The following is a 27942-nucleotide window of genomic DNA, read 5'->3' as shown; positions in this document are numbered from 1 at the left end:
ATGGGATTATCTTTAATCAGTAATGGGTGACATTAATATTGAACTCCCCAAAAAACTCTGATCCCACCAAAGTCACTGACAATACTTTGGCTTTGCTGGGGGCAGGATCAGCCCCTCACTGCTAGGGAAGGAGTTTGTTCTCTGCCTCAGGGCTGGCAGTCAGGATTGCTCCTGCTCTGTTCCCAGTCCTGCTGTGTGAGCAGGGACCAAGCCCCTTGAGTCCCTGCGTGCCTCAGTTTCCCCATCTGTAAAATGGGGATAATAATACTTAACCCTGCTGCCCTCACCGAGCCTGTGAGGATTGGTTCACGTGCATGGAGCGCTTCGAGAGTCGAAAGCGCGGTGGAAGTGCTAAGTATTATTATTATTATTAGGTTTTCTTGTTTTTCTCTTACAGTCTAACAGTGTATTTTATGTTTTGAAGTTGGTGATCTATGCTGGTCCTAGCACAAACAGTAGGAAGGTTGCTGAGTATGGAGGCAATACACTGGGATATGGCAGCCGTAGTGTCTTAGGAACGGGGTGGCCCAAGGACTTAGTGAAGGTACAGTATTCCCATCCACCTCTCTTTCCCATAGAAAATTCCCTTTGGAAACCCTGCCCAGCCCATTTTACCCTCATAGCCATGCATTCCAAGCTTTTAAGTGTACATTTATCCGTGATGAGATCCCTGCTCAGTGAACTGTTGTGTCCTTGGGGGAGAACTTTAAACTCGGCTCTGTGTTCCGTGTGATGCTTCCCTTGGAGTTTGTTTTGTGTCTTCCTGGAATTCCTGATGGAGATGTTTGAGTCCTGCAGTCTCTAATGGCACTGCTCTTCTCCTAAGTGCACCCTCCTAGGAGGAGTTCTAGGCAGATTCTCTTAAAGTCAATTTTTTGGATAATACCCCCCCAAATATATCAAGTAGCAAATGTAACAAATAAAATCCAACCATTTCTGTTGGATTTTAAAATTTCATTGTTGCTTTTGGCAGTAAAGCTAAGAAGAATCTCTCAAACTTCTTGAAACCTCAGCATTTCAGCGTGTCCCCTCACACTCTCTGCACTGTGATTTTATTTTTGTTTAATATATATTTGTGCTGCTACATTGTCCCATGCTAAAACTGGGCTTATTTGCATAACAAAAGCACATTGTAAAAAGAAATCAAGAGGTAATAAACTGGAAAGCAATTTCAGACAAGAACTCCATTGTTCACAATTATGGGAATTTGGTTTGTTTTTCACACATAGGTTTTGATGCTGTTCTTTTAGCAAGCTCCTTGATTAATTTACTGTCATTTTTCTAATTGAAGAGCTTGTCTGTCTTCCTTCAGGAAAAGAATTGTTAATTATTGCCTGGTTTCTTGCAGACAAACAGTAAACATCAAGGCTAAGTAACACACTGATAATTTCTGCTTTTGATTTTACAGCTATGATAGTTCTTTGTTTTACTGTAGTCATCCAGCAGCAAAATGAAGTTTTCCACTCAAAGACACCTTTACAAAAAGGAAAAAAAAATCAAATCAGAATATTTTGTTTGAGATAAAAACAACCCCCAGATAACTGTCATTAAAAGTCATCACCACCTGTGTGAAAAACCTCTTTGTTTGCCTCAATGATTAAATCTGTTTTCTTTTTTCCCCCCTTCCTGCCGTGGCTGTGTGAAGGTGGAAGGAGACACAGTCACGTTCTCCTTCGAGATGCGGAGCGGGCGCGAGCACAACACTCCGGACAAAGCCATGTGGGGCTTTGCCTGCACTGTCCGAGCACAGGTATTCCAGGGGGAGAATCCCGGGGAGAGCTTCAGCTTCCACTGCCTCCTGCCTGCCAGAACACATTCCAAATCCATGGAAATGTGCTCCCAGCTCGGCAGTTTGAGATGGAAACCAGCAGTGACTGGTTTGGGCAGTGAGATAAATTGGCAATGAAAGGAACCTGAGTTTGGGATGCAGAGATCCCTGTGGGTGGGCTGGCACTTAGGCATTCATGAGACAGTGTTATCAAATGTGTCTTATCTATCTCCTGAGGCCACTTCAGCATCTCTTGCTGCTTGTGGGTCAGGATTTCTTTGTAACAACCTGAAAACCGGAGAAGTCCTGAGGAAATGATGATTCCAGCCCACGAAGAAGAGAGGGGAGGGATTCTGGGATCAAACACAGGGAATCTTGAATCCCACTACAAGCTGGGGTGACTGAACCAAAAATAACTTCACCTGTTCCTTCTTGGTTCAGGAAAATAATGGTTAAATCCTTTACTTCTTGTCTTGAGTTGTTCTTAAAAGTTGCTGTTAATTGTTAAGCATTTTTTGTGTAAGAGTTAAGATTGATATCGAGCTATATCTTACATTTAGAAGATTATATATAAAATCTCCTATCTTGAATCTATTGGAAAGGACTTCCTGGTGGATTGCTTGAACTTCTCTCTGTTCCTGCTGCAGGAATCCTCAGAGGATGTGTCGGGAGGTTTGCCATTCCTGGTTGACCTGGCCCTGGGCCTCTCTGTGCTGGCCTGTTCCATGCTGAGGATTTTGTACAATGGGCCAGAAATTACCAAAGATGAAGAAACCTGTCAAGAGCTCTTAAGATCTAAACTTTTACAAAGGTAAAAAAAAAAAAAAAAAAACAAACCAATTTTAATCTGAGTGTGTTTTTTCTGAGGGGAAGTGACTTCTTGTGTTCAAGTCTTGTGCTTTAAGGTGGTGTTTGGATCATTTTTCCTGTAGTTTGTTCAGCAGTTTGTGTTGCCTAAAACTGAGGGAATATTCTCCAAAACATAGGGGGTTTTAGAGTAAAAGGAGGATTGGGTTATGCTCGGTTCAAGCCACACTTCAAATATTAATATTTAGTCTTTGTAATGTGTTTACTGAAGTGTCTTTCTCAATGAGAGGTGGGGGGAAATATCCTTTTAATTGGTTTTTACTCCTTTTTGCAGGTGCCAGTGGCAGGTGGAAGCCAATGGGGTCATATCTCCAGCCCTTACTCCAAGCCCTTCTCCATTGCCTCTCACCATAGAGGAGGACAGGGAATTCACATATCCCTCTGATGTGCTCGTGCCTCCTGTTGGACACTACTTTGACCTGCCCAGGATTAGGCTGCCCCCAGGAATCATGATCAAGCTCAGGGAAATTTCTGGACGTGCTCGGCCTCAATTTAGACCCAGTATAAAGTAAGGAGTCCTTGTTTCCCTCTGGGTTTTTAACCTTGTTTGTGAATGCAGCATCTGATGATTTATGAATATGAATTGTTCAAGTTGGTCTCTTACTCCTGATTAATGAGTTTGGCTTTCCCTGGAACCCTAGGGAAGTGATCCAGCCAGAAGTCATGGAGGAGATGGTGGTTTCATGTGTGATTAAACATCTCAATTTGGTTGATGCTCTCCAGTCCCTGATAAATTTCCAATATCAGGAGGAACACGCTGAGGAATATGATTTACTTTGTAAAATTATGGGAGAGACCTTTAAGAAGCTGAATGCCATGGAGAGACAACTGCAGGTAAAAAGAAAATTATTTAAAACAACAGAAGGCTTGTTTTAGGAGTAAAGATGTATTTTAGCACCACAGAAATACAAAATGTACTCAGATTTCTTCTCCTAAAATCCCTTCTACATCTTAAGTGCAACAAGTGTGATTTTTGGTCTCTTTATCAGAGTGTGGCTGAGCTGGAGCAGAAGTGGCAGAACGAGGTGGATGATGCCATGCACGGGAAGCTGGAGAACAACGTCCCCTTCTTTTATGATTATCACTTCAACGAGGTGAGCCCTGGGGCTGCTGTGGGTGCTTGTGCCTCACTCTGCTTCCTCAAAACCTGCTCATCCTTCTCCTTCCCTTTGTTTAGAGCAAGATGAAGGAGCTGGAGCTTCTGTGTTCAATGAAGGAAGTTTCTTTTGATGGGAGTGATCTTGAGAACGTGGTCCTGGCATTAAGGTCAGTATTAGTGAAGATTTAGGCCTCAAAGGAGGGGCAGCTTCAGGGGAATTCCATGGAGTTCCAAAAGAATCTGATGAAATTATTAGAAACTTCTGTGCTAAATATATTAATGTTATTACCTACAACTCCTTGTGTTTGCTAAGGAATCACTTGTTTATTTCTTCCATTTCTTCTGCTTTCTCCTTTGTTGACATAGAACAGACTGAGGCCATAAGTCCTCTTTAGCTGACCTTTCCCTCAGTAACACTTCCTTTCTGAAAGCATTCAAACATTGACTTGGTTTCTTTTACTTCCCTTTCATAATCCTAGGGAGAAGTTTTTCCAAGAGGTGAATTCACTGATCCAGAAGACTTCTCATCCCTTAGCAAAGACAAAAGCCTTGGTGAAGAGCTTGATGAACAGAGCAGAGCTGTTGTTGCATGTGACCATTGCAGCACAGTCTGGGATCACAAGGAGCATATCTGGGACCCCTGCAGAGACTCCAGGTACGTCTCTCATTAACAGCATTTTCTAAAGATACCTTTTATTTCTTATTTTTACCTCTTTTGCTTTAAATTAAACTATTTTTCTCCTAAATTAAATTAATTCTGTTATAACAAATAAAGTCAAGTCTTTGTTTTCTGATTGCCATGATGATGGCAAATAAAAAGCTGAGTAATAATAGGTGGAATTTAAACTTAAGTCTCCTGATCTATTGAGGAAAAATACTTAACCAAATCAAAAGAAATCTGATTTGAAACAATACCTGAAAACAGGGAAATCCTCAGAGCTGGTTTCGTATTTTGTTTATAGTGAGATTTAATAATGTCTGAGCTATAACTTCCATACTCTCTTCTTTACGTATTTCATGTGAAAACATAAGTGACTTGCAGTTATCCTTCTAAATTTCCCTTGAGTAATTCTTAACATGTGCTGATTATTATTTTTTAAAGCTACATTTGGGAGTTTGTGAATTGAGTCCTTCAATTCCAAATTTTTAACTCTCAATGGAATTGAAAACAGGAAAATTCTCAGATCTGAGTTGCACGTTCTTGCTTAGACAGGATTTTCCCCACCCTATGTTTCAGCTTCCACTGGGATATCCACCAGTGATTTTAAAGCCAGTTTATAAATAATTTCCTGCACCAGGAATGACCTTTTCTATTACTGTTTTATAATACTTCAGCCTGTAAATCAGCCTCTGAGACCAAGGTGATCTCCCACGCCGTGCGCCAGCCCGTGTTCCTGCGCAGCATGTCCGCCCCGTCCGACCTGGAGATGATCGGCAACGAGGACATCGAGTTTGCCCGGGCCAGCCAGAGGTACAGCAGGGTTTATTCCTTCCCTTCACGCCTCTGTGCTGTCCCAGTGATCATCTTGATCAAATTTATCACTGCCAGCACAGCAGCATTTGTGGTGGTTGGATCAGCTTCCTGCTGCCAGGTGTAACATTCCGGTTCCCTCGCAGGCGCCGGCACGTCACCAGCCACAGGAGCAGCTCCTTCACCCTGCTGCAGTCCCTGGCCATCGAGGACAGCAGGGACAAACCCACCTACAGTGTCCTGCTGGGACAGCTCTTTGCCTTCATTGGGACAAACCCCGACCAAGCTGTACGTTGTTACTTTATTTCAAATTCCAGCTGGCTCAAAACCAGGAGGTGCCTTGTTTGTGTCTAACAAAAATCCCCTCCCAAACCTCGCAGGTGTCCAGCAGCAGCTTCCTGCTGGCTGCCCAGACCCGCTGGAGACGTGGGAACACCAGGAAACAGGCCCTGGTGCACATGAGGGAGCTGCTGACGGCCGCCGTGCGCGTCGGGGGCGTGACCCACCTGGTGGGCCCAGTGACCATGGTGCTCCAGGGAGGGCCAAGGTGGGTGCATTTCTCCAGAATTGAGTGGTTTGGGAATAAATTGCACAAGAGAAAGCCAGAAGTGAGTAGCTGTGGGGGCACAGGTTGGCAGAGCTAAGGTTGCAACAAACACTTCAACTCTTGTGGGGTGCAAAGGCAGAAACTTCTAAGAAATGCTTTTATTTATCAGTAAATGAACTTTCATACTGGGCTGACATGTACCCAGGTGTGTGTAGAGGGTATCCTTTTATCTTGATTTAATTCTAAATTGATGCTAATTAGGTATTAGTGGTAGATTCAGCTGATACTGTCATCTAAATGTAGTAAATGTTTTGTATTTTGTTTGTAGTGAGATTTAATCATGACTGAGTTATAAATACCACGTTCTCTTGTTCACGTTTCATATGAAAACATGAGCGACTTGCAGTTTTCCTTCCAAGTCTCTCTTGAGTAATTCTTAACATGCACTGATGATTATTTTCTTAAATCTACATGTGGAAGTTTGTGGATTGAAGCCTTCCATTCCCAATCTCTAACCCCCAACAGGATTGAAGAGCTGACGTGTGGTGGGATGGTGGAGCAGGTGCAGGAGGCTTTCGGGGAGACGATGACGTCGGTGGTGTCCCTGTGTGCCCGGTACCCCATCGCCTGTGCCAACAGCATTGGCCTCTTGTGCACCATTCCCTACACAAGGTGGGGAAGGCAAGGGGGGCATCCACACCTGGCTTTAGTAGGCTCTGCTTTAACGAGAAGTGTTAAGTAGTTTAAATACATCCCCTTTACTCATCATGAGGAGCATCCAGTTAAATTCCCTCACAATTCCATCTGGGGAGGACAAGGGAGAGGCAGAACCATCTTTTTGCCAAGCAAACTAATTAATTACTGAGCTAACAGCAAGTTCTGGATTCCCATTGTGATGGAGAAGTTAATTCTACTCTGAATTTCTCCTGCAGGAGTGAGGAGAAGTGTCTGGTGCGTAGTGGCCTGGTCCAGCTCATGGACCGGCTCTGCAGCCTGAGCAGCCAGACAGAGTCCAGCTCAAATGAAAAACAGACCAAGAAACAGAAGGTGGCCACCATGGCTTGGGCTGCCTTCCAGGTGCTGGCCAACCGCTGTGTGGAGTGGGAAAAGGAAGAAGGTAGGAACACTGGAAATACCTTCTGCTGAGTGTGTTAGAACTGTGTGAGGAGTGGTGTAAATGTGTTTAAAATAGGGCAGTCGTTCACCATGACTTGGGACTCTATGGACTCTCAAGAAGTGAATACAAAATCCAGTGGATTTTCCTCTTCTTGTTTTTTAATTCTGGCTTTTTTCCTCCCCATGGAAATAATTTCAGGTTTTGCCACTTGATTCTGTCTGAACATAATCGGAGAATCTGGAGATTATGAGTGATCATTTGGCATTTCTCCTGTGGTAGAATTCACCCATAACACACTTAAACCTACAGACATGTGGCTGTTGGCTAATGGTGGATGTATCAGGGATTATTTTTGTGGTGTGTACATTGATTTTTGTTGATTACAGCTTTGCATTCTTCCATCCCTTCCAAAGGGGGTTCCACAGATGCTGTTCACTCCGGGCTGGCCAGGCAGGTCTCCAGCCTCCTCACCAACCACCTGGCCAGAGCCACTGAGTGCTGTGGCAACCAAGCTGCAGGGAATGATGCACTGCAGGATGTCCTCAGCCTTCTGAATGACCTCTCAAGGTACCAGGCCTTTCCTCTGGAGTATTTTCTTACGTGTATCAAAGCCCATGTGGGATCTTTTGTGGATTTTTTTTAAACCATTCTAAAACTGATCCTTAATCTTAGTGTTTACATCAGTGCTGTCAAGTTATGGAAGAAGTGCTACAAGATGTTTTGTCAGACACTGAAATTGCTTTTAATACATCTTGTAAATAATAAATGAACTTGGTTTTAATTAGAAGATTCTTTTCCTTTTCAGGAGTCACATAGGCAAAGCCATCCTGAGCCAGCCAGCCTGTGTGTCCAAGCTTCTGTCCCTGCTCTTGGATCAGCGTCCTTCTCCAAAGCTGGTCCTTATAATCCTGCAGTTGTGTCGTGCTGCACTGCCTCTCATGAGTGTTGAGGACTGTGGAAATGTGGAATTGCCTCCCTGGAGTTACTCGGTGCCCTCTCTGAACAGCGAGCAGGATGATCCCAGTGACCCAGCCTCCAAGATTGCCTCCCTGCTGCTGGCAAAGCTGGCAGATTATGTCGTGCCAGGTACCAGCAGCTGTTTGGTGGTGTGCCCGAGGGACTCACGTTTCATGGAATCTTGGAATGAAAAGGACCTTAAAGCCCATCCAGTCCCACCCCTTTCCACACCTTCAGCTACCCCAGGTTGCTCCAAGCCCCGTCCAGCCTGGCCTTGGACACTTCCAGGGATCCAGGTGCAGCCACAGCTTCTCTGGGCACCCTGTGCCAGGAGCTCTCATATTGACAGAGAGCTCAAATATTGGGAGGTATCTGATTTGTCACTGAGAGCAGGGTATTCCTGTGACTTTCCATCTGCCTCCTGATTTCCCTGGCCTCAGACCAAAGTGGGTGTCTCAGTGATGTTTCAGACACATCCCAGATGTGTCAGCATAACTCCCAAGGGTAAGAAAATTCATGGTTGTGTTTCTTTCTTTTCTTTTTCCTTTCTGCTTCAAGGCTGCCAGACAGTCCTTTCTCCAACTGCCTCTGAGCCAGATACTACCTTGGCAAAAGCCAGCCCTAAAAATTCCATAAAAGGTGATAAAGATCCTGGAGAAGAAAGCGAGGCAGTGGATGGTAAACTCTCAATTTTTATCCATAAAAGAGAAGATCAATCCTCCCATGAAGTCCTTCAGCCTTTATTAAGGTAATCTCAGCTCACTAGATTGGAATCAGAACCAATTTTGCCAATTCCCTTTATCTTCTCTTTTTTTCCCACTGCTGCAGCTGCAGAAAAATGCATCCTAGATATAAGAGTAAATGGGAAAGCAAAGTGTCTGCCCAATGTGGTGTGTTTACTGGCAAAGCAATAAGATAATGCAAAGGAACATGGGAACATCTTAATCTGTCTGAAAACAATCTCATGAAAAATTAGCTACTTAGACTCAGTGTTTCTGATGGAATATCATTTATCTTGTTTATGGTGTGACAGGCTGGGTAGGACTAACAAATAGAACTGTCAAGGCAAAATGGCTTTAAAAGCACTCCTTTAATAATGCATAAGCTGGACAATAATTTGCTATTAAACATTCTTTAGTATTCTCAGCACCCACCTGGATGTTGGGATCACTGAATGCCAGTGCTGTCACCTCCTGCATTTTGTGTTATTTGTTCCATCTTCCCCCACTCTGTGGGTTGATTTTCGAGCCCATATTCTAAAAATTACATTAAAAAGTACAAGTGAAGGGTGAACTCAGAGCCCCTGGGCATTTGTGGTCAATAAAAACCATTTCATGAAGCTTCTTCCTGAGGGCAGGGGGAAGGGTTAAATTGCTTTGAGTAACTACATTCAATAGGATTAAATTCCCTCTGTAAATGGGGTATGTCCTTAACTGCCTAATATTTCTCTTGCTGTTGAGCATTCAGCTGCAAGGGTGGCTTCAAATAATTTCAAACCAGCCATAATATATGGAATTGGACTGTGTAGCTCAGCTGTGTTTTCCAGCAGTCAGAACAAATCTCCTGTGTTTTGTTTCCCCTCCAACAGTAGCTCAGAAGGTCGCCCATTCCGACTGGGAACGGGAGCCAACATGGAGAAGGTGGTGAAGATGGATCGGGACATGACAAAAGTAAGAGGAGAAATAACTAAAGAATTGTTCAACATCCTAAAAACTGGTGGCCAGGCAGAATTCTTGGGTTTTACTGATGTTAAGATGCCTTTGTTAAATGTTGTTTACCTCTGTAAATACCGATCAACTACAAGGGTAAATGATGAAAAAGAATTTCAGCTGATGCTTCTTGCAGCCATTGTACGTCAGGTTTAAGCTCCTTTGATATCCTCTTCCCTCAGGTGTTAAATGCACATTGATAATGCCACACACTTGAATTAAAATTTAATGTCTATTTCCAGACATGTTCTTGAGTGTTTGCACCAGAAATACTCATTGGTGGCTTTCTGATCAGAGAAATGGAAGTGTTAATTTAAGAATGGAATGTTAAAGGCAGTAAATTTATCCCTGATCTCTCTGTACATGATGAAAAGCAAGAGGCAAAACTTGTCTATGACTAACACACACCCAGGAGGGGGTTTTGCTGTGTTCTCAGCACTTCTCATGAACAGAGTGACCAAACAGATCTGACATTTCCTTTCCGTGGCAATTTCCTTTGCAGAGTGGCTGCTGTGAAGTCATTACAGAAGAAGCTGCTGCAGCTCTTAGAAAGGCAACCAAGTGGGCACAATCTGGGCTGATAGTGAGTGTGGGGCCACCCATAGAGACTGTCAATCCAGAGAGCACCAGTGGCTTGTCCACTGGGGACAAAAAGAAGACTGCACAAACTTCCATTTGCAGGGAGAGAAATTCAGAGCTCGCCAGGTAAATCCCTTAGTCTGCATTTTGCTTTTCTCTCTACCAGTATTTGTAGTGCTCCCAAAGATAATCTGGCTGTTCATAAACTTCCTATTTCTTTTTTTCTATATATCTTGTTGACAACTGAAGCTTCTTTTTGTTCTGTGTTTTGGAACTGAATGGTCAAACTGCCTTTGTCTCCTGGCCAGGACGGATCCGGTGAGGCCGTTCATCAGCGGGCACGTTGCAAACAGCATGGCAGCAGAGGTGATTGCCCTGCTGCACAGCCTGCTCATGGCCCCAGAGTCCAATGCAGCCCAGATCTGGACAACAACTGCTGAAAAAGTGAGCAAACACAACCATGAGTGGCACGTTCCTCGCTGGGGGCTGAGTAGTTAGAGAATCTGATGATTAGCAAAGCCTGAGCTACTCCTGAGCTGATTTACACACCAGGGTTTGGAGCTGGACAGACCCAACTCTTTCTCAGCTGTCTCAGGATGGGACAAATACTCAAAATTTACCCATCATTAGATAATGTGCTGTCATTCTTTTCAGGCATTAGCAGTGCTGTTTGTTGGGGAGTTCCCTTGCCTGTGGCTCATTATTCTGCCTTGGCTGTTCTCTTGGCTGTGGCTTCTGAGGGTACAAAGTGTTGGCTAGAACAAAACATGTTGGTTTTATGTTCCTCTGAATCCTGCAGCACATAATCTATTCCTTAGGTGAAATCCTCAGCAAAAACTTTTGCCAAGATTGTATTTTATCCATATAAAAGTTACTAGGGAAATGGTCATGGCTTTGATGGTGCTCACACTTCAGAGAACTTGGAATATTCTGAGTTACATAATTCTCTACAAGAACAAAAATAATTCTTCTGAGACTGTGTGGGCTGGAGGCTTGGGGCATTGGTTTTTGTTGGAACTGTGCTTTGAAGTCGTTCCCTGGTATTTTTGCTTCTGTCTTCAGGTTCTGTCTCGGGCTCTGATGTACATTCCACAGCTTGGGAAATATGCAGAGAGCATTTTGGAGAATGGGAGTAGCAGTGGAAGGAAACTGGCTAAACTTCAAAGGATTGCTCGGCAGGCAGTGGCTGCCCTGTGTGCTCTGGGTGGCTTTAAGGAGACAATTAAAATAGGTTCTGAAGTTCAGGTAATTCAGCACTGTTCATATTTGATATCTTAGATGAGAATTGCTGCTCTCCTGAGGTTTTCCCTGCACTGGGATCCTTGGCAGCAGGATGTGCTTGTGGAACAGCAGCGTGTGAAGCTTGTTTCCTAAAACGCCCCCCTGTGCTTGTGTGTGCAGTTGGTGTGTGATGTCAGACACTGATTCCTGGTTGTAACACCTTCAATCTCACGCAGCTCTTCTTTGATTGCAGGTTTTAGGCAAAGGAATAGCAGGAAGCATTGGAGTTGTGGCATCTATTAATGAGCAAGAAGGTATAGCCACGGTCAAATTCCCACCCACCACTATAGACACTAGAAAGACCTCCCAGGCATCAGACACTTTAACTATTCCATTATCTAGGCTCTGTGTTCCAAGATCTGAGGTATGGGAGTTTTAAACATCCAATATTCAGTATAATCTCGATTCTTGCTTTATTTCTGTCACAGCATACTGACTATTAATCTGCAGCACGTAAAAAAAAAGTGTTTCATCTTTGCTTATAAATGATTTGTAACGTTTGCCTTATTTTTTTAAGCATATATTAACAATATGTTGAAGTTCTCATTCAAGTAACAAATATTCATCTTTTGTGCTTAAAGATATTCTGTTGCATACTGGGTGGGAGGTTTTTATGTTTAATTTCTGGCTTGGTTTGGGGTTTGTTTATTTTTCTTTTATTGGTGTTTGGTGCTGATTTTGTGATAGTAAAATATAAGAATTAACTCCAGGTAATAAAACACCCTCATTTCTTAGAAACTAACTACTTGAATTTAACTTTTTACCGTGCCCCCCCACCATCAGGCATTGCCTCTTCATAAACTGTCCATTACTGAGAAGGTAGTACAGGCAGTCCAGTCCATGTTGCTCCCTCAGGAGGGAAGTCTCTCTATTCACACCTCACTTCCTGCAACAGGAGATGGCTCAACCCCAGTAATGGCAGTGGTCCGGCTCCTTGCTGAAATAAGAACCAGGTGAGTCCTGGCTTTGTGCACAAACATCCCAAGGAATTGCATGAGTTCTTGTGCCCTTCCTCTGGGGGTGTGCAGCAAGGGACTGCACAAATTCCTCTTTGCTCCCTTTTAGTGTCTGGGTGTTGTTCATGAGTGTCCCTGCAACACACTGAGCAAATGCTTCAATAAATCCATCTAAGAATCAGGGAAAAGCTGCCTTTGGGGGAGGGTCCAGCTAAAACCAGGGTTTAGACCACTCTTAAACCACCCTTGAATTCACTGCTGTAATGCCAACTTGGAATTCAGCACACACTTTGTAACACTTTAAATGTATTGTTTTTCTGTTCAGAGCATGCCTGGTGATGGCTCAGCTGTTGGAAGACAGCTCATTCTGTGAAGAATTCATTCAACAGTGCCCAGCTGCTGTAGAAGTTCTGAATTTGGTGGCCCAGGAGTGCAGCCCTGGTATGTATCCAACACCTTCTTGGCATATTCAGGTCAGAAACAGAGCAGCTTTTAAAATCATTTCAGTGTTTTCTCCTCCAGCTACTCAGAGTTTAGGAACTGGCACAGGACAGAGTGTCTTGTCACAGCTGCAGAGCTGCTGATGGAAGAGCAGCAAATAATCAGCCTAAATCATTAAACATTAGGCATTAATTTAGGCCAGAACAGGATTATTCTGTGTATCAAAGAAGCAAGTCCTGGTTTTCTTCTGCACTCTCCAGTTCCCTTGCTTCCAGCATATCTTCCTCTGCATTCCTTGACGTTATCTTTTGTTTTTCTTTTGATGACCTTTTTTGTTGGTTTTTGCAATGCTTTGTTATATTCCTGATCCTTGAGCTCTCCTTCTTTAAGGATCAGTACTGTGCCTAGCAGAAATCTTACTTCAGGGACAAGTTTTTAGGAACATGCCAGAGAAAAAGTGGCTGAAGTAAAGGGTAGGAGCCTTAACTTCAGGGATTTAGGTGTCAAAGGGCAAGGACTGATTTTTGTGACAGTAGACATATTTTTTTTTCCTTTCCTGCCTTTGCTGGGCCATAAACTTGCTCACTAAAATGAACTTTAGATCTTAATTAACATAACAGTGTCTTTGCAAACCAAATGTAAATCAAACATGAGAAAATACTTGCATGTGTTACATTTTACCCTTAATTCCATTGTTTAGGTGAGTGAGACTCATCAAACCTCCTCAAAGTGCAAATATAATATTTATTTCTGTGTTAAGATTGCACTGTTGGACTCGAGGAAGCAGCTGGAGGCTGATGCCTGGTGTGGGTTGTTGTTGCAGGGGAGAGGCTGGTGGTTGTGGAGATGCAGTGTGAGAGGTTACGGATGTTGTACCGGGACTGTGCTCGGCCCCCTCCTCCTCCCCTGCAAGCAGACAGGAGACAGGTGAGCACAGGGAGAGTGCTGAGCCCTCTGCCCTGGGAGAACCCCCTGCTGCTGCCCAAACTGGGGGCATTCTTCTTGAAAGATCTCATTTAATGTGAACTTCTATATTGGGATGTGATTTGTTGGAGTTGTATTAAATGTGCCCCTCACAAACTGTGTGGCTGTATTTTAGTGGGTGACTTGAGTTGTGATTGGTAGAATAAACTGCTCTGTTGTGTCTGCAGCCCAAAGAAATCACGTGGAGCCCATCCAGGGTGTTCCCCCCAGTGAGAGCCTGCATGTTCTCCTCACACCTCACTGCTGTGACCTTCCTGGCTGATCCCAGTGCAGGTGGGGGCCTTCCTCGGGGTACCTTTATCTATGCCACCTCCCCAGTGCCAGTACAGGTGAGACCTCACAGCTCTCCAGCACTTTGTCATTGAATATCCAACAGGGCATGAAAAGGAAAAGCAAAGAAAATTGCTTCTTTAAACTCTGTTTTGTGAATAACTTTTTAAAATGCGTTATTATTTTTATTTCTAGGCACCATCTTTCTACTGGGAAATTGAAGTGGTTTCCTATGGAGACACAGATGATGACACTGGGCCAATAGTTTCCTTTGGATTTGCCACAGAGGCTGAAAAACGGGATGGGGCTTGGACAAACCCAGTGGGCACCTGCCTCTTTCACAAGTAGGTTGGAGATGCACATCAAAAACCATGTTCAGTACGTTTGTCAGCAGACTGGGGAGGGGGCTGTAGTGGGCAATACGTACTTGTAAAATGAATGCTAAAATGATGGACTGGAATATCTTTGCAAAATCAGGAGGGTTGAGTTGCCTTTGGAGTATCACAGCTTTGGTGGGTGGTGATGTTGCTCTGGCTCAGTGCTCTGTCTCACTGTGTCCTTGTTGCCCCTCAGCAATGGGCGAGCAGTGCATTACAATGGCTCCAGCCTGCTGCAGTGGAAGAGTGTCAGACTGGATGTGACTCTTTCCCCTGGTATGTGAAAGCATGGCTAAAATCCTTATATGCTTCATCAGAATATCCTCTAAATGTCAGGGAAATGTTGGATGAAAAAACTGATTAAATCCTTTTTCTGGCTGTGTTTTTCTCCAGGTGATGTAGCAGGAATTGGATGGGAAAGAACAGAAGGAACTCCCCCTCCACCAGGGCAGCCAGCAAAGGGCAGAGTTTATTTTACCTATTGTGGGCAGAGACTTGTGCCCTACCTAGAGGATGTGTCTGGTGGAATGTGGCCAGTTGTCCACATTCAGAAAAAGGCAAGTTTGTAACAGAAATATGTCACTTAATATACTTTCAGAAATATTAAAAACATTATATCAGATATTGAACCTGCTCTGTAGAAAAGCAAACTGATAGCTTTTACGTTTCTTGGGTAGGTTGAGGTATTCATTAGCCCTCCCAGGTGCATGGGTTGTGTCATTATTTTGTTTTTCCCTGCCCATTAGCCCAGCAGTGTGCAGCTGGCCTGGCAGGATGCCTTGTGCCATGCCAGGAGCTCCTCTCTTAGCATTCCTGGCCAGCAGTGGCCTTGCTTCAAAGCACCCAGCTTGAAGCTGGAAAGCAGGCAAGTTCAAAGTGTCTTCAGCAGCTTGAAGCTTTCCCAGAGTGCCAGCTGGGGATCCTGGTGGCAGGGAGGTGTGATCAGCTCCTGCCTGGGGCCGAGTGAGGGCTCAGAGCAGGATCTGAGAGCTTCCCTGCATCCCTTTGCAGAACACCAAGGTGAGGGCCAACTTCGGCTCGCGGCCGTTCGCCTACGCCGAGGGCCAGGCTCACCGCAACGCCGCCGACCTGTGCCTGGACCTGGCCGAGGAGATCAGTGCCAACTTCGAGGCCTTGCCCTTTGCCATGGCCTCTGACAGTGACAATGACGCTGGCACCAGCATCGCCTCCGACCCCGGCGCCCACGGGCCCCCCTGCAGGATCGCCGCCGTCGCCACGGCTCAGCAACGTAAAGTGACATTCACTCCTTTGAAAGCCCTCCCGGCAGGAATGCCAAGCAAGGAAATGGGATTTAAGCCCAGCCTGGCTGCAGTCCTTAGGCCTTAGGTAGTGCTTGTTTAGGTGGGGCAGTACCACAAGTCAAAGCCGTGTCTATCTGATTTTAGACAAGGCAATTAAAACCATCTTCTTTGGTCTTCCTCTGTGTGAATACACAAATTATTTGTAATTAATGCAGCTTCAATGAGAAATGATCTCATTAGGGCTTGGGATACAATAGGCTGTCACGGTGGATTGGATCAGCCAATTGGTTATGCTGTGTCAAAAGGAATTGCATTCCCACCCCCTGATTGGAGAGCATGGAATGCTGTATAGCTCCAATTTCATGGGATGTCTTTGCATGCATTATCATCTCATTATTTGTCTGTGTCTTGCAGAGTATGACAGTGACACATCCTGCCACTATAAAATGGAGCTGAGCTATGAGAACTTCATCACCTCAGGCCCTGACCCACACCCCCCTCCTATTGCAGATGATGAAAGTGATGATGATGATGACGATGATATTCCCAGGGTGAGGAATGTAGCAAACTCTGCCTCCTCTAACTTAGAGCCTAAAATCAGATCTTGTCATTTAGATTTTGAAATTCAGCCACTCAAGAGTTTCTCCTGCTTCCCTAACAAAAATATAACTGCTGGTAACTTATCACTTCTTGGTGTTCTAAAACACTTCTGTCTTTGTAGGAGGATCACTATGCGCTCTTGGTCAAAGCCTGGGAAACCAAAGTTTTCCCTACTATTAGAAGAAGATTCCGTAATGAGGCTGAAAGGAAGTCTGGGCTGGATCAGATTAAAGGAGCTTTACAGTTAGGTATGTATTTATTTCCATGCATGTTGTTTTCTGTGATGTGCAGGAAGTCTGAGAGAACACCTGTATTTCTTTCATGATTTACTGTATTCAGGGCTGGAAAACTTTTAGAGAAAATTTTACTTGCTCTTTCCCTCCAGTGCTTAGAATTTGGTTTGTGCTCATGCTTTTTCTTCAACACTTTTACTATATTTGACTATTTAATAGAGAAAATGGTTTCAGAAATAGTGACAGAATTCTTTGTGATGTGGATACAGAAATATTCTGGCATAATAGTGTGGGAAGAAATTATATCTGTGCATTTTCTGTCTGTGACTATCAAGGCAAAACTTTTTGGGTTTAAGTAATAATGAGGGGAAATTTGGGAGTTTTGTAGAATTCAGGTCTGGCAGGACAATGTGTTTATGGGAAAGTCCCATTAAGAGCAAGGTAGGAATTCTGAGGCCTGATGAGAAGCTGAGGAAAAGCTTTCTCAGGAAAACTCCCAATTTCCAGCTTTCAGCTTGACTGAGAGAGTATTTAAGTAATTGGAAAACTCACCTGCTTGGGATCTTAATGAGGATAAGAACTTACTTCAAGTGGCTGATGGAAATAACTTGCACTCCCTCCTGTCTTTCAGGAATGGTTGATATAGCAAGGCAAACTGTGGAATTCCTGTACGAGGAAAACGGAGGCATCCCACGGGATCTCTACCTTCCCACCATCGAGGATATCAAAGATGAAGCAAACAAATTCACAATTGATAAAGTACGGAAAGGTAAGGCCAGCACAACGGATCCTGAGGGGTAAAGAAAAGCTCAGGGGTTTTTGGGATCTAATTGTCACCTGAGGAAAACACCTTCAAAGTGGTGTCCCTTTCTGCCAGGTCTCACCGTGGTGACTCGCTCTCCTGACAGCAACAACGTCACCAGCAGTGCTGTAGGAACAGCTCTACCCAAATTTGCCATTCGGGGCATGCTGAAGACATTTGGTCTTCATGGGGTTGTCCTGGATGTGGACTCGGTGAGTAAAGATACCCTGGCAGGACTTTTAATGATCAGCATGACACAGCTGGGAGCAAAAACTGCTCAGGATGCAGGATGTGGGCTCTCTTGGAAGGAAAAACGTGGTTATAATTACTGTGTTACTGACAGTGCTGGGTTTGGTGTTGCAGGTGAATGAACTGGTCCAAGTGGAGACCTATCTGCGGAGTGAGGGGGTCCTGGTGAGGTACTGGTATCCCATTGACATGTTGGAAAGGCCACCTGCAGGGTACAGGAGGACTGCAACCAACGGATTGGTCACCCTGGATAACACCAACATTCAAATTCACAGGTGAGAAAAGAGATGTAGTTACAAGGCACTTCATTAGCTGAATTTGAATTACCTGAAGAGCATTTCCTGTAGTACAGTTACCTGCTACAGCTTTGTTCTAAGCAGTACAAACTTCTGAAATCTTACTGTCATGGTTGGATTTTATGTTAAGGAATTAATAGAATTAATGTTTGTGTTCCCTAGGGAGCTGTTGAGGAGTGAAGCTGCCCTGGCCAAGCTCTACTGTCGCATGGCTCTGCTCAATATTTTTGCTCCCAAATCTCCCCACATGTTCACTCGGCTGTTCCACATTCCTGCCATCCGGGATATCACCCTGGAGCACCTGCAGCTGCTCTCCAACCAGCTTCTTGCACCACCTCTTCCTGGTAAACACTTGGTTTTGTCACAGCTCTTCTTTGGTACAGTCTTTTTCTGGGGACAAAAAAAGTTAATGGATTTGGTATTTCTTTATTAGGTGGTTAATAATGATAGTATTTAAGAACGAGCCAGGGTGCTGGGCTGAGGCTGGTGAGGGGCACAGCTGGCATGGAGAGGCCATCCCAGCCACAAGGCTGGGCCTGGGTGGGTCCTTTCTCCTGCTGACTTTTAGGCAAGGAGTTTTCCACTTGAAAACAGAGGTTGGGAATCTTCCAGGTGTTTTACAGTTTTTGTTTCCCAGGCTACGTAACCATTTGGAGTGATCTCCAAATCTGTGCTGTTTTCCTTGCTACTCCAGATGGAACCATCAGCTCAAGCTCCATTCTCCTGGCCCAGTCCCTGCAGCACTGCATCCATTCCCAGACCTGTGCTGCCACAGACCTCTTCTACCAGGGCAATTCCCAGGCCATCAGGGAGTGGCTCACTGTGGCCATCACTCGAACACTGCATCAGGGAGAGGAGAGTCTGTTGGACCTCACCAAACAGATCTGCTCCTTTCTGCAGGTAAAATACTCACTCTTGGGTTCCCTTCTCAGGAGCCCTTGTTCTCTGTGTGGTTGAAATTTCCATGATGCTGTCCCTCACAGGGAATTATTGTTTCTCTGGATGGGTTCTGTTATCCTGATTGTAGTGGGCACACTGAAAACAGAAGCAGTAGCAATGCTCTGGATTGAATTAAAGTGAAGTGGCCTCCCACTGTGTTGTAATTTGCAATTAATTAAACACATTGGCTATAGAGCACTCTATAAATAAAGAAGAGGGAGGAGGTTTGCTGCTGTTGGGATCTCTCACGAATTTTCCTGTTACAGGCAGCACCAGAACAATTTCCTGCCGAAGAATTCCCAATTTCTGAATCCAAGGTCAACATGGATGTGAATTTCCCTGGGGCTGCCTTTGTGATTGTGTCCTGCAAGGAAAGTCAGTCTGGGTTCCGAAAAGAGTGAGTCATGGAGAGGGGCAAAGCTGGGTCTGAGCCTGGGGATGGAGTTATTTATTTTTTTTCAGTTTTCTCTTCTCCAAGACTTACTCTTGAGTGGTGGCTGGGATATTTTCCAGCTGGTTTGAGCCTAACCAAGCTGTGCTGCTGTTTCCCCAGCTCGTCCCTGTACAAGGCCCCCTGGGCTCGGGTGCTGGTCTATGGGCTGGGGCACAAGGTGAAGAGGAACGGGCAGCTGAACCTGATCGAGGCCGTGTGCTACCCCCGCGACGCCTCCCCCACCAACACCGGCCTCACGCCGCCGCCCACCACCAACCAGTACCCAGCTGTGATCACCCCCACGGACAGGGTGCACATCAAACTGGGTGAGCACGGCCACGGCACGAGGGAAAAGCCTTCACTGTGCTCTCACAGCTGAGAGCAGTTTCATGATGGCTTCTGCAGCACCTTCCTGTGTGGTCACCAGTCCTAGCAGCAGACAGGACAGGTTTTTTTGTACAAGGAACTCATTCTTAACCAAAAAAGCCTGGCTTTATAGCCATTGGCAAACATCTGATTCTGATTTTTATATTCCAGGAGTTCACCCAGCAGGGGTTTGTATTTGAAATACTTTATTCAAAATACTAATTTCTGCAGCGTTCGTGTTTGAGGAGCTGTTTCAGATGGAGAATCATTTTTTATTGCTTTTTTAGGTGTTTGTAGGACCCTCTTATCCACAGAGTAATACAGTATAGCAATGCTTAGGTCACTCCAGCAAGAAGAATCATTAATATTCTTTTACTCTTGCCCAGAGAGAGGGACAGTGGAATTTAGAGCAGTGAAGGTTACTTGAGTGCAGTGAATTCTTAAAAATTCCCCTTGGAGATCCTGAAGTACTTCTGCTGATGTTGTTTTCAGTACCCATCAGACAGAAATAAATTATTTTGGGGGAATTTCTGTTTGTATATTTAGATATGTTCAGGCTCAAAATTATTCTGTATGCAAATAAAATGTTCTCTGTACATTTATAATTATAGATTATATTAACTTAACAATATAGAGAAACATTCCTATTTGTTTATTACAAGGTGCTACAGAGAAAATTCTCACTTAACAGAAGTTTAGCCTTTAGAAAATCCCAAAAATTGCTGTTTTTACTTTCTCAATGCTCAGAATCATCATAAGTGTTTTCTTGGACCTTTTTGTTTAGGAGTGTCTCCTCCTCCTGGAGCTGTACTGGTCTTGCATTCCCTCCCCTTGGAATTCCCCCTGGCAATGGCATTCACTGAACAGCTCTTAACCTGGAAATTAGAAGACGGGGATGGAAAATCCGAAGATGAACTGGATACAATTCCTGCCTCAGTTCTCCTGCAAGTAGTGGAATTTTTAGGTGAGAATGGAGTAATGAGTAATAAGCACTGATAATGTGCTGGCTCAGGTGGAGAGTTTAGGGAAAAAAAAACTACAGTTGAAATTTTCTAAGCTCTTCCACTATAATAAAACTTTCTTCAATCTCCAGAAATGTTCTGTTGATCTGCAGTTCTTGGAATAACCTTCCTGTCTGTCTTATTGCTGCCATGACATTGAAATGAGCTTTTCTGTGGTTTTTAAATGTTACTTTCTGCTAAGAGTGAAACACTGCTGACTGCCATGCCTTGCCTTTCTCACACAGGCAACTTCCTCTGGACAACCGACATGGCAGCGTGTGTGAAGGAATTGATCTTTCACCTCTTGGCCGAGCTGCTTCGCAAAATCCACAATCTGGAGCAGAAGAAGAATCCAGCAGGATTGTCCTCATCCATCGCCCTTCAGCTCAACCCCTGCCTGGCCATGCTCATGGCCCTGCAGTCAGAGCTGCACAAGCTCTACGATGAGGAAACCCAGAACTGGGTGTCTGGGAATGCCTGTGGTGGCTCTGGGGTTGGAGTGGCCGACCAGGGAAGATTCTCCACGTACTTCCATGCCCTGATGGAAGTGTGCCTGGCTGTGGCAGAAGTCACCTTGCCCATCAACATGAGCGTGACAGCCAATGTGATCTCATCCACCAGTGCCCCAAATCTTAGTGACTCCTCCTCCTCGTCCTCATCTTCCCCAGGGCAGACACCACAGAGCCCGAGCTTGCTGTCCAAGAGGAAAAAAGTCAAAATGAAGCGGGAAAAAACCTCAACTTCGGGGAAAAGGGCTTCATCCAGGGCGGCCGATACGGACGCGGCGCTCCTCAGCATCGGGGGCAGCAAGCCTGAGGACATGCTGTGGTTCCACAGAGCTCTGACCCTGCTGATCATCCTCAGGCACCTGACAAAGAAGGACCCCCAGGGGCTGGGTGTGACCAACGATGCCGTGGCAGACGCCTGCCAGGCCCTGGTGGGACCCACGGCCCACAGCCGCCTGCTCGTCATCTCCGGCATCCCCACGCACCTGGAGGAGGGCACTGTCAGGAACGCCATCAGGAAGGCCTGCAACGCCCACGGCGGGGTCTTCAAGGATGAGATCTACATCCCTTTGCAGGAAGAGGATCCCAAAAAAACCAAGGACAAAGCAGAAGGAGGCGAGTGCAGGACGGAGCTGGAGAAGCCGACGGTTTCCAGCAGCGCCGACAGTTTGGACATCAGCAGCTCCAGCAGCGTCACCCCCGCCATGAGCGTCAGCGCCTCGGCATCCACCAGCCAGGCCTCCCTGTGCAGCTCCCAGGGAATATCCCGCACCGTCAGCGACATCTCCGTGGACCAGTTCCAGGCAGGGCTGGAGCTGGCCATCCCGCCCGGATTGCTGGAGCAGCCGCACGTGGTGTCCAGCCAGGAGAGTTTGGATCTTTCCCACTGCAGCACCGGGAGCCTGGGCAGCCTGGGCAGCCTTGGGGAGCCCCTGGATAACGTGGAGACGGCGTCGGTGTCGGACGTGGGCTCCATGTACACGGTGACATCTCTGGACAATCAGCCGCTGCTGGCACGGCCCATCAAGGGCTTCGCTGTGGTGGAGGTAACGGAGAGGGATCTCTGAGGCCAGGGTTTTTGGGAGAATGGGATCTCACTCTAGGAACTGGCTTTTTCCATGGTAAATGTATGTCTAAGAGCATGGGAAACTGGGAGTTCTCAGCTTGGATAGGATGCCTGAGGGGCACAGAATTCCCTTGTCCACATTCATGGTCTCGGGAACAATCCCTGTCTCTCAAAGGACAGAGGGGACCCGGTAGTGGAGTGATCCAGCAGCAAGTGGAGAACAGAAGGAAGTAGGGAAGAGCTCTTGTGTGTTCCAGCTTGTAGAGCTCGTTTTCACAGAGTGCTGCTGAAGCCAAGACTATAAATGAATTCTTAAGGGATTAAGTTCCTGGAGGATTGGTAGCTGTGGAGCACAGCAGCCAGTGCAACTTCCAACTGAGGAAATATTTAAACTGCTTTGCAGAGGCTGGGAGAACATGTCAGGGGAAAGATCAATTAATTTCCTCTTTCATGTGCCTTTTCTCTAAGATTTGTTCTGGCCACCACTGAGATGAATTTAGAGATTGGGGGCCCTTTTGGTTTGACCCACAAGACAATTATTTAATGTTTAATCAGTACATTTCCACCTATTTTGAACCATCTATGGATTTCTCTATGAAGCTACTTTAGGAGAGATGATAAATTTTGTTGCTGTCTGGTTCCAGATTAATTTTTAAAAGCGTTGTGGGTGGTTGCCATCGGTGCTGGGTCACTCCGGGTGTTCAGCTGTGCTCAAGAGCCTTCCTCTCTGCTGCTTCCACAGATTGCCTGCTGCAGATTTATCAGGAGTTTCCAAAAGCACAGCCATTCCTGATAGCCTGGGAATGGAGAGAGATGTTTTTGTATAGTCTGGGATTGTATCAGTTCCTCTTTTAGAAGAAAATCAGCTTATTCAACTCTGCAAGTTGCTATTCTTGAGCTGTTAATTGACGTGGAGACATCATTGAAATAAAGCATTAAGTGTGGAGAGAAAGCTGCCAGAGTGTTCACATGGAAACTATTCCAAGTCTGGAGCTGCTCTGGTAGTGGTTATTCTAGGAATCAGAGGAAGTTGCTGTTCCCCTTCCCAGTCTGTGTAGCTGAGGCTTCAAGGCCCGTGCTAATTGAGGTTTTCCAGAGTGGGGAATTGAGGCAGGGACAGCAGAGTTACAAATAATGCCAGCTAACCTGGCTGACACCTTCATCTCCTTCCCTGCTGTTCCCAAGGGCTGTCTCCAGCCTGAGAAATGGGATAGCTGGATCAGAGCTGTGCCTGCTTAACTCCCAGCATGAGGATCTCAGTGTTCTCAGAAAGGATCTTTTCTAGGCTGAACCTGAATTTTGGCATCAAATTATTGATGCAGCAGAGAAGAGAAGCAAGAATGGTTATCAGAATGGGGAGGGGAAGAAAAGCTTAAACCCCAAATTCCTCTGAATGGAAGTGAATTTGTTTTCTCAGAATTGCTATGAACTAATTTCATTATTTGTACAGATAAGGTCAAGAGCTAAAATAGAGAAAATCCGAGCCAGCCTCTTCAACAGCAGTGACCTCATTGGCTTGTCCAGCCTGGATGGGGAGGATGAGCTCATGGAGATGTCAACTGAAGAGATTTTAACTGTTTCCACTGTAAATCAGAGTTTGTTTGACACCCAGGGGAGCCCAGCACTAGAAGATTATTTCAATGATAAGTCAATAAAAGGTAGGTGGCTTGATATTGGCAATGTTCAGCATTTTGGGGGATGAACAGGGCTCAGATTCTCCTTGGTTCGGTATAAATCAGGGGTGACAATGAGCCAGGGAGAAATTCCAAAGTAAGTTTTATCCCTCCAGGGGCTATTTGCAAGCTGAACATTGCTCAGCTGTCCACCCAGCTAATCAAATAAATCATAAACAAATAAACACTCCTCATTAACACAAAAAAAACTACTGATTTAATTCTTTAGGGACTTCTTTTGAGAAAATAGCCACTGAAATAACTTTTGGCTGCTAGTTCAGTTGATAGGTGTTGGTGTCTGCCTGCACGACGTAATTTTTATCCTGGCATGACAAATAAGCTGCATTTTTCATCCCCACTACTCCCTCAAGTAATAATTACAGGATGTGGCCAATGGGGTACAGAAGGAGCAAATTTTTCACTGAAAAAGTGATTTTTTTTTCCCTGCAAAAGTGATTTTTCCATCTCAAAGCAGGTGCCATGTGAAAGAATATTTTCTTTGAATACAAAATCTATTTTCATTTTTCATATTCTAACCAGCTCTCATGGTATTTTGTACCAAATTGTTGGTTTTCTTTTAATTAGGTGAAAAACTGGTCCCAGGTGCTCGGGAAGTTCTCACAGAGATCTTTAAAAGCTGTGTCCATTCAGAGCAAATGCTGAGCCTGACCCCAGCCAAGCCCATCAAGGTGGCTGACATTTACCTCAGCAAGGAGCAGATCAATTCCCAAACCCCTGGGAACCTCCTCCACGTCTTCTTCACCAACGTCCGCCCTCCCAAGAAGGTGCTGGAGGACCAGCTGACCCAGGTAATGCTTTGTCAGCTGTTCTCAGCCTCTTTTGGTGTCACTTGAAAGCACTGGGTGATGATTCACTTTTTGTCTTGGAAGATTTTAAGGAAATATGGAGTTCCCAAGCCCAAATTTGACAAGAGCAAGTACAACAAGGCAGGCAAGGAGCAGCACCCGGTGAAGGTGGTGAGCACCAAGCGCCCGGTCACCAAACCCCCCACCAAGGAGAAGTCCATGCTCAACAGTGTCAGGTGGGTGTCCTCAGCCTTGTGGCACTTGTGGAATATTGGATTTCACTGCAGAAATCCAGGTTTTTATCTCCCATCCCTCTGTGCTTCTGTGTATTGGAAGAGGGAAATGTGGCCGTGGTGTTAATGTCAGAGCGTCTCAGATTTCTGGAAATTATTTGGCAAAGCTTTTCTTTTTCCAGAGATTGGAGTGGAGTTATTGGGATCTATTTATAGAACATTGGAATTGTGTTCATCAGTGTTCTATCCCAGTGCACTTACTCCAAAACACAGATCAGGCTGGACAGGGTTTGCAGTAATCCATGGCAGGAGTGGGACTGGATGGGCTTTAGGATCCTTCCAAACAATTTTGGGGTTCTGTGAACAGATGAAAGAAAACTTTTGATCCTAACACCCACTTTGTCCCTCAGCCGAACAGCCTTAAGTGAGAAGAAACCCACTGTAAAGCCCAAATCTCCTGAGAAGAGCAAACCTGAGGAGAAGGACCCTGAAAAGTCTCCCACTAAGAAACAGGAAGGTGGGAGCTGCAGAGAATTTTTCATAGTTTTCTTGTAGAAAACCATTTTTATTGACATCTTTATACGACTTCATGATAGACTTGGTTTCTCTTTATTTCTAACAAGTCTAACTAATTTTCTTTTTTAAATAGTGATTTAAAATGCTGCTTTTATTTGTGTTTCTGTGAATCTGGGGCCATCAGTGTGAGAGCAGCAGTGTGTAGGGCATGTCAATAAAGCAGGCAGAGAACTTCCTAAGGGTTAGTTCCAAGGCTTTGGTGTAGTGAGGGTTTGGGATATTATGGATTTGAACCAGGTGGATTTATGTTGTCCTTCTCAATTTATATTGGGAAATTATTCAGTTACAAGTGGAAAATTGGATAAAAAAAGATGATTGAGATACTCAGAACTTCTGGAGGAGTCAGCACAGCCATGGGGGACAGAGGTTGTGCTCAGAACTTTAGTCTGGTGGAAGAGTGAACAGGCACGAGTTTGGATTCCCCTCTTCCTGGCAGGAAGTGCCAGGTTAGCTCAGAAAATGGGAATTTCAGCATCCAGCCAAGTAGGGTTAGAGGGAGAGGAGCAGTGAGGGATTTGAGCCCTTTAGGGGAGTGAGAAGGTGCCATTGAGGTGGACTTGACCAACGTGTGATAGATGGAACGCCCCGGGAAAGGGTCCATGGTGGGATGGGACAGCAGGAGGAAACTGGCAGCAGCCTCCTCCTGCCCCTGTGTGAGGTGAGAACTTCATGGCAAGTCATGAACTCTTTGCTGGTCCGCGTTTGGTGGCAGTTCCTGAGGAGAAGTACCTGACCCTGGATGGATTTCACCGGTTCGTGGTGGACCGCTCCAAGCAGGACATCCGGAGCGTGTGGAGAGCCATCCTGTCCTGTGGCTACGACCTGCACTTTGAGAGGTACAGCTTGCAAATCTCTTTGAGGGACTGATACTCACTGTGCTCGCTTGATCCCAAGTCTCCCTAATCCAAGAAGCTTTAACACTTCCATCCATGGCTGCAAGGCCTGTAGGGAAGTCAGTTACTTCCTCAAAATGCGTTTTAAAAGTCACGTGCTGTCCAAATGCAGGTCTCGATTTCTTGTTCACAGCATGGCCGACAAAATCAGATGCCACAGTGTCCTTTAGAGCTTCCAAACTGTATAATAAATTACCTGAAGGGAACTGTAGCTCCATGTCTGTCTCTGGTTTCCTTCCCCAGCCAGTGCACGGGGTCATTGTTTAACTGGCAGGGTTGTTACTGGGTCAGAAATGCTTTAGAAGAGGGAACTGTTACATTTCTTCTTAATATTGTAGAGGAAGAAAGTCTCTTAAATGAATTCTCCTTATCTGCCTGTGTCAGAGCATAGGCTAATTGCCCCTTATCATCTCCAGAGGAGATAGTGCACTAAGAGAGCTTAATAGGCAGTGCTTTGTGCCTAATTATTTAATACCAGTGAGGAGAAGTGATGAATCAGCTCTTGGCCTCACACTGGGACTCTTGTCGTGGAACAGCTCTGCTTAAGGAAAGGGGAGTGAAGAGCAGGGCACCAGCTTCTACTCCAGGTGTAATCCTCCTCCAGGTGTGGTTGTACCTCAGGTGTAGTTGTCCAGCACCCTGTGAGTGAGCAGCTCTGCCCTGTCCCCCTCCAGGTGTGCCTGCATCGACGCCAGACACGCGCAGAAGGCGTCGCGCAAGTGGAGCCTGGAGATGGACGTGGCCCTGGTGCAGTACATCAACCGCCTGTGCCGCCACCTGGCCATCACCCCTGCACGCCTCCACCCCCACGAGGTGTACCTGGACCCAGCTGATGCAGCAGATCCCAGGATTTCCTGTCTCCTGAGTATGTGTGGATGGTTGGCATGGAGGCTTTTTTCAGGGGAAGAGTTGGGAATGCTCCTGGTGTTCCATTGGAGGCTCAGTGGGATGAGGGGAGTGCTGAGTCTGCCTCTTCTCTCTCCTTGGGTGTGTGCTTGGCTAAAGTCAGGAATGCACTGCAGCTGCTCCCTGCTCTCCAAGCAGAGTTTCCAGATCAGGCTGGAGCAGGAAATACCTGGTGGGTTCAACTTGCAGGGGAAGGAAGGCTGGATTTCCACAGATTTTAGACACCTAAATCCTGTTCTAAGCACTTCAGGAGGAAAATTCAGTGATAATGGGAGATTCTGGACTCACACCCAGAGACTGGAGATCCAGGAAGGAACATCAGGGATCAGAAGGGCTGCTTTGTGTAGCTCCTGTACCAAACCTGCAGAGAGGGATTTGCAGGAGGTGGAACAGGAATCTGTTCCTGACTCTGACTGGGTTTTTCCCCCGCAGATGTCCCCGTGGAGAGCCTGCGGCTGCGCTTCGCCCTGCTGCAGTCCCTCAACACCACCCTGGAGACCTTCTTCCTGCCGCTGGTGGAGCTGCGCCAGACCGAGATGTACGGCAACAGCATCGCTGCCTTGCTGCAGGAGGCCAAAGGTCAGCTGGCCACTGGCCCTGGGGCATGGACCACGGGGCACTGCTGATGGGCACTGACCACGGGGCACTGCTGCAGGGCACTTCTCTCTTGGTTTGCTTT

At 45.7% G+C, this 27942-nt stretch overlaps 1 protein-coding gene across 2 annotated transcripts in view; it reads left to right on the top strand.

Annotated features, from left to right (window-relative positions):
* Positions 1-27942, top strand: part of HECTD4 (HECT domain E3 ubiquitin protein ligase 4) — a 66030-nt gene that overhangs the window by 29134 nt on the left and 8954 nt on the right. For both annotated transcript variants that reach the window (XM_053959252.1, XM_053959251.1), the window contains exons 22-68: positions 425-544; positions 1646-1750; positions 2416-2579; positions 2910-3143; positions 3277-3469; positions 3625-3729; positions 3813-3901; positions 4214-4389; positions 5070-5205; positions 5352-5493; positions 5586-5752; positions 6278-6424; positions 6685-6869; positions 7283-7436; positions 7675-7955; positions 8385-8574; positions 9415-9496; positions 10038-10240; positions 10423-10558; positions 11177-11359; positions 11589-11759; positions 12179-12348; positions 12677-12792; positions 13616-13719; positions 13944-14105; positions 14242-14390; positions 14620-14699; positions 14817-14980; positions 15435-15672; positions 16100-16236; positions 16407-16533; positions 17150-17287; positions 17396-17532; positions 17684-17844; positions 18028-18209; positions 18560-18765; positions 19071-19201; positions 19358-19563; positions 20388-20567; positions 20850-22156; positions 23627-23834; positions 24435-24658; positions 24740-24891; positions 25299-25405; positions 26177-26300; positions 27032-27222; positions 27696-27842. In XM_053959252.1, the coding sequence (XP_053815227.1) occupies positions 425-544; positions 1646-1750; positions 2416-2579; positions 2910-3143; positions 3277-3469; positions 3625-3729; positions 3813-3901; positions 4214-4389; positions 5070-5205; positions 5352-5493; positions 5586-5752; positions 6278-6424; positions 6685-6869; positions 7283-7436; positions 7675-7955; positions 8385-8574; positions 9415-9496; positions 10038-10240; positions 10423-10558; positions 11177-11359; positions 11589-11759; positions 12179-12348; positions 12677-12792; positions 13616-13719; positions 13944-14105; positions 14242-14390; positions 14620-14699; positions 14817-14980; positions 15435-15672; positions 16100-16236; positions 16407-16533; positions 17150-17287; positions 17396-17532; positions 17684-17844; positions 18028-18209; positions 18560-18765; positions 19071-19201; positions 19358-19563; positions 20388-20567; positions 20850-22156; positions 23627-23834; positions 24435-24658; positions 24740-24891; positions 25299-25405; positions 26177-26300; positions 27032-27222; positions 27696-27842 (8611 nt within the window). The remainder of the gene's footprint in view (positions 1-424; positions 545-1645; positions 1751-2415; positions 2580-2909; positions 3144-3276; positions 3470-3624; positions 3730-3812; positions 3902-4213; positions 4390-5069; positions 5206-5351; positions 5494-5585; positions 5753-6277; positions 6425-6684; positions 6870-7282; positions 7437-7674; positions 7956-8384; positions 8575-9414; positions 9497-10037; positions 10241-10422; positions 10559-11176; positions 11360-11588; positions 11760-12178; positions 12349-12676; positions 12793-13615; positions 13720-13943; positions 14106-14241; positions 14391-14619; positions 14700-14816; positions 14981-15434; positions 15673-16099; positions 16237-16406; positions 16534-17149; positions 17288-17395; positions 17533-17683; positions 17845-18027; positions 18210-18559; positions 18766-19070; positions 19202-19357; positions 19564-20387; positions 20568-20849; positions 22157-23626; positions 23835-24434; positions 24659-24739; positions 24892-25298; positions 25406-26176; positions 26301-27031; positions 27223-27695; positions 27843-27942) is intronic.

This window comes from Vidua chalybeata, chromosome 18 (genome assembly GCF_026979565.1).
Source record: "Vidua chalybeata isolate OUT-0048 chromosome 18, bVidCha1 merged haplotype, whole genome shotgun sequence".
Taxonomy (NCBI): Eukaryota; Metazoa; Chordata; class Aves; order Passeriformes; family Viduidae; genus Vidua; species Vidua chalybeata.
This window is presented reverse-complemented; position numbering and strand designations above follow the sequence as displayed.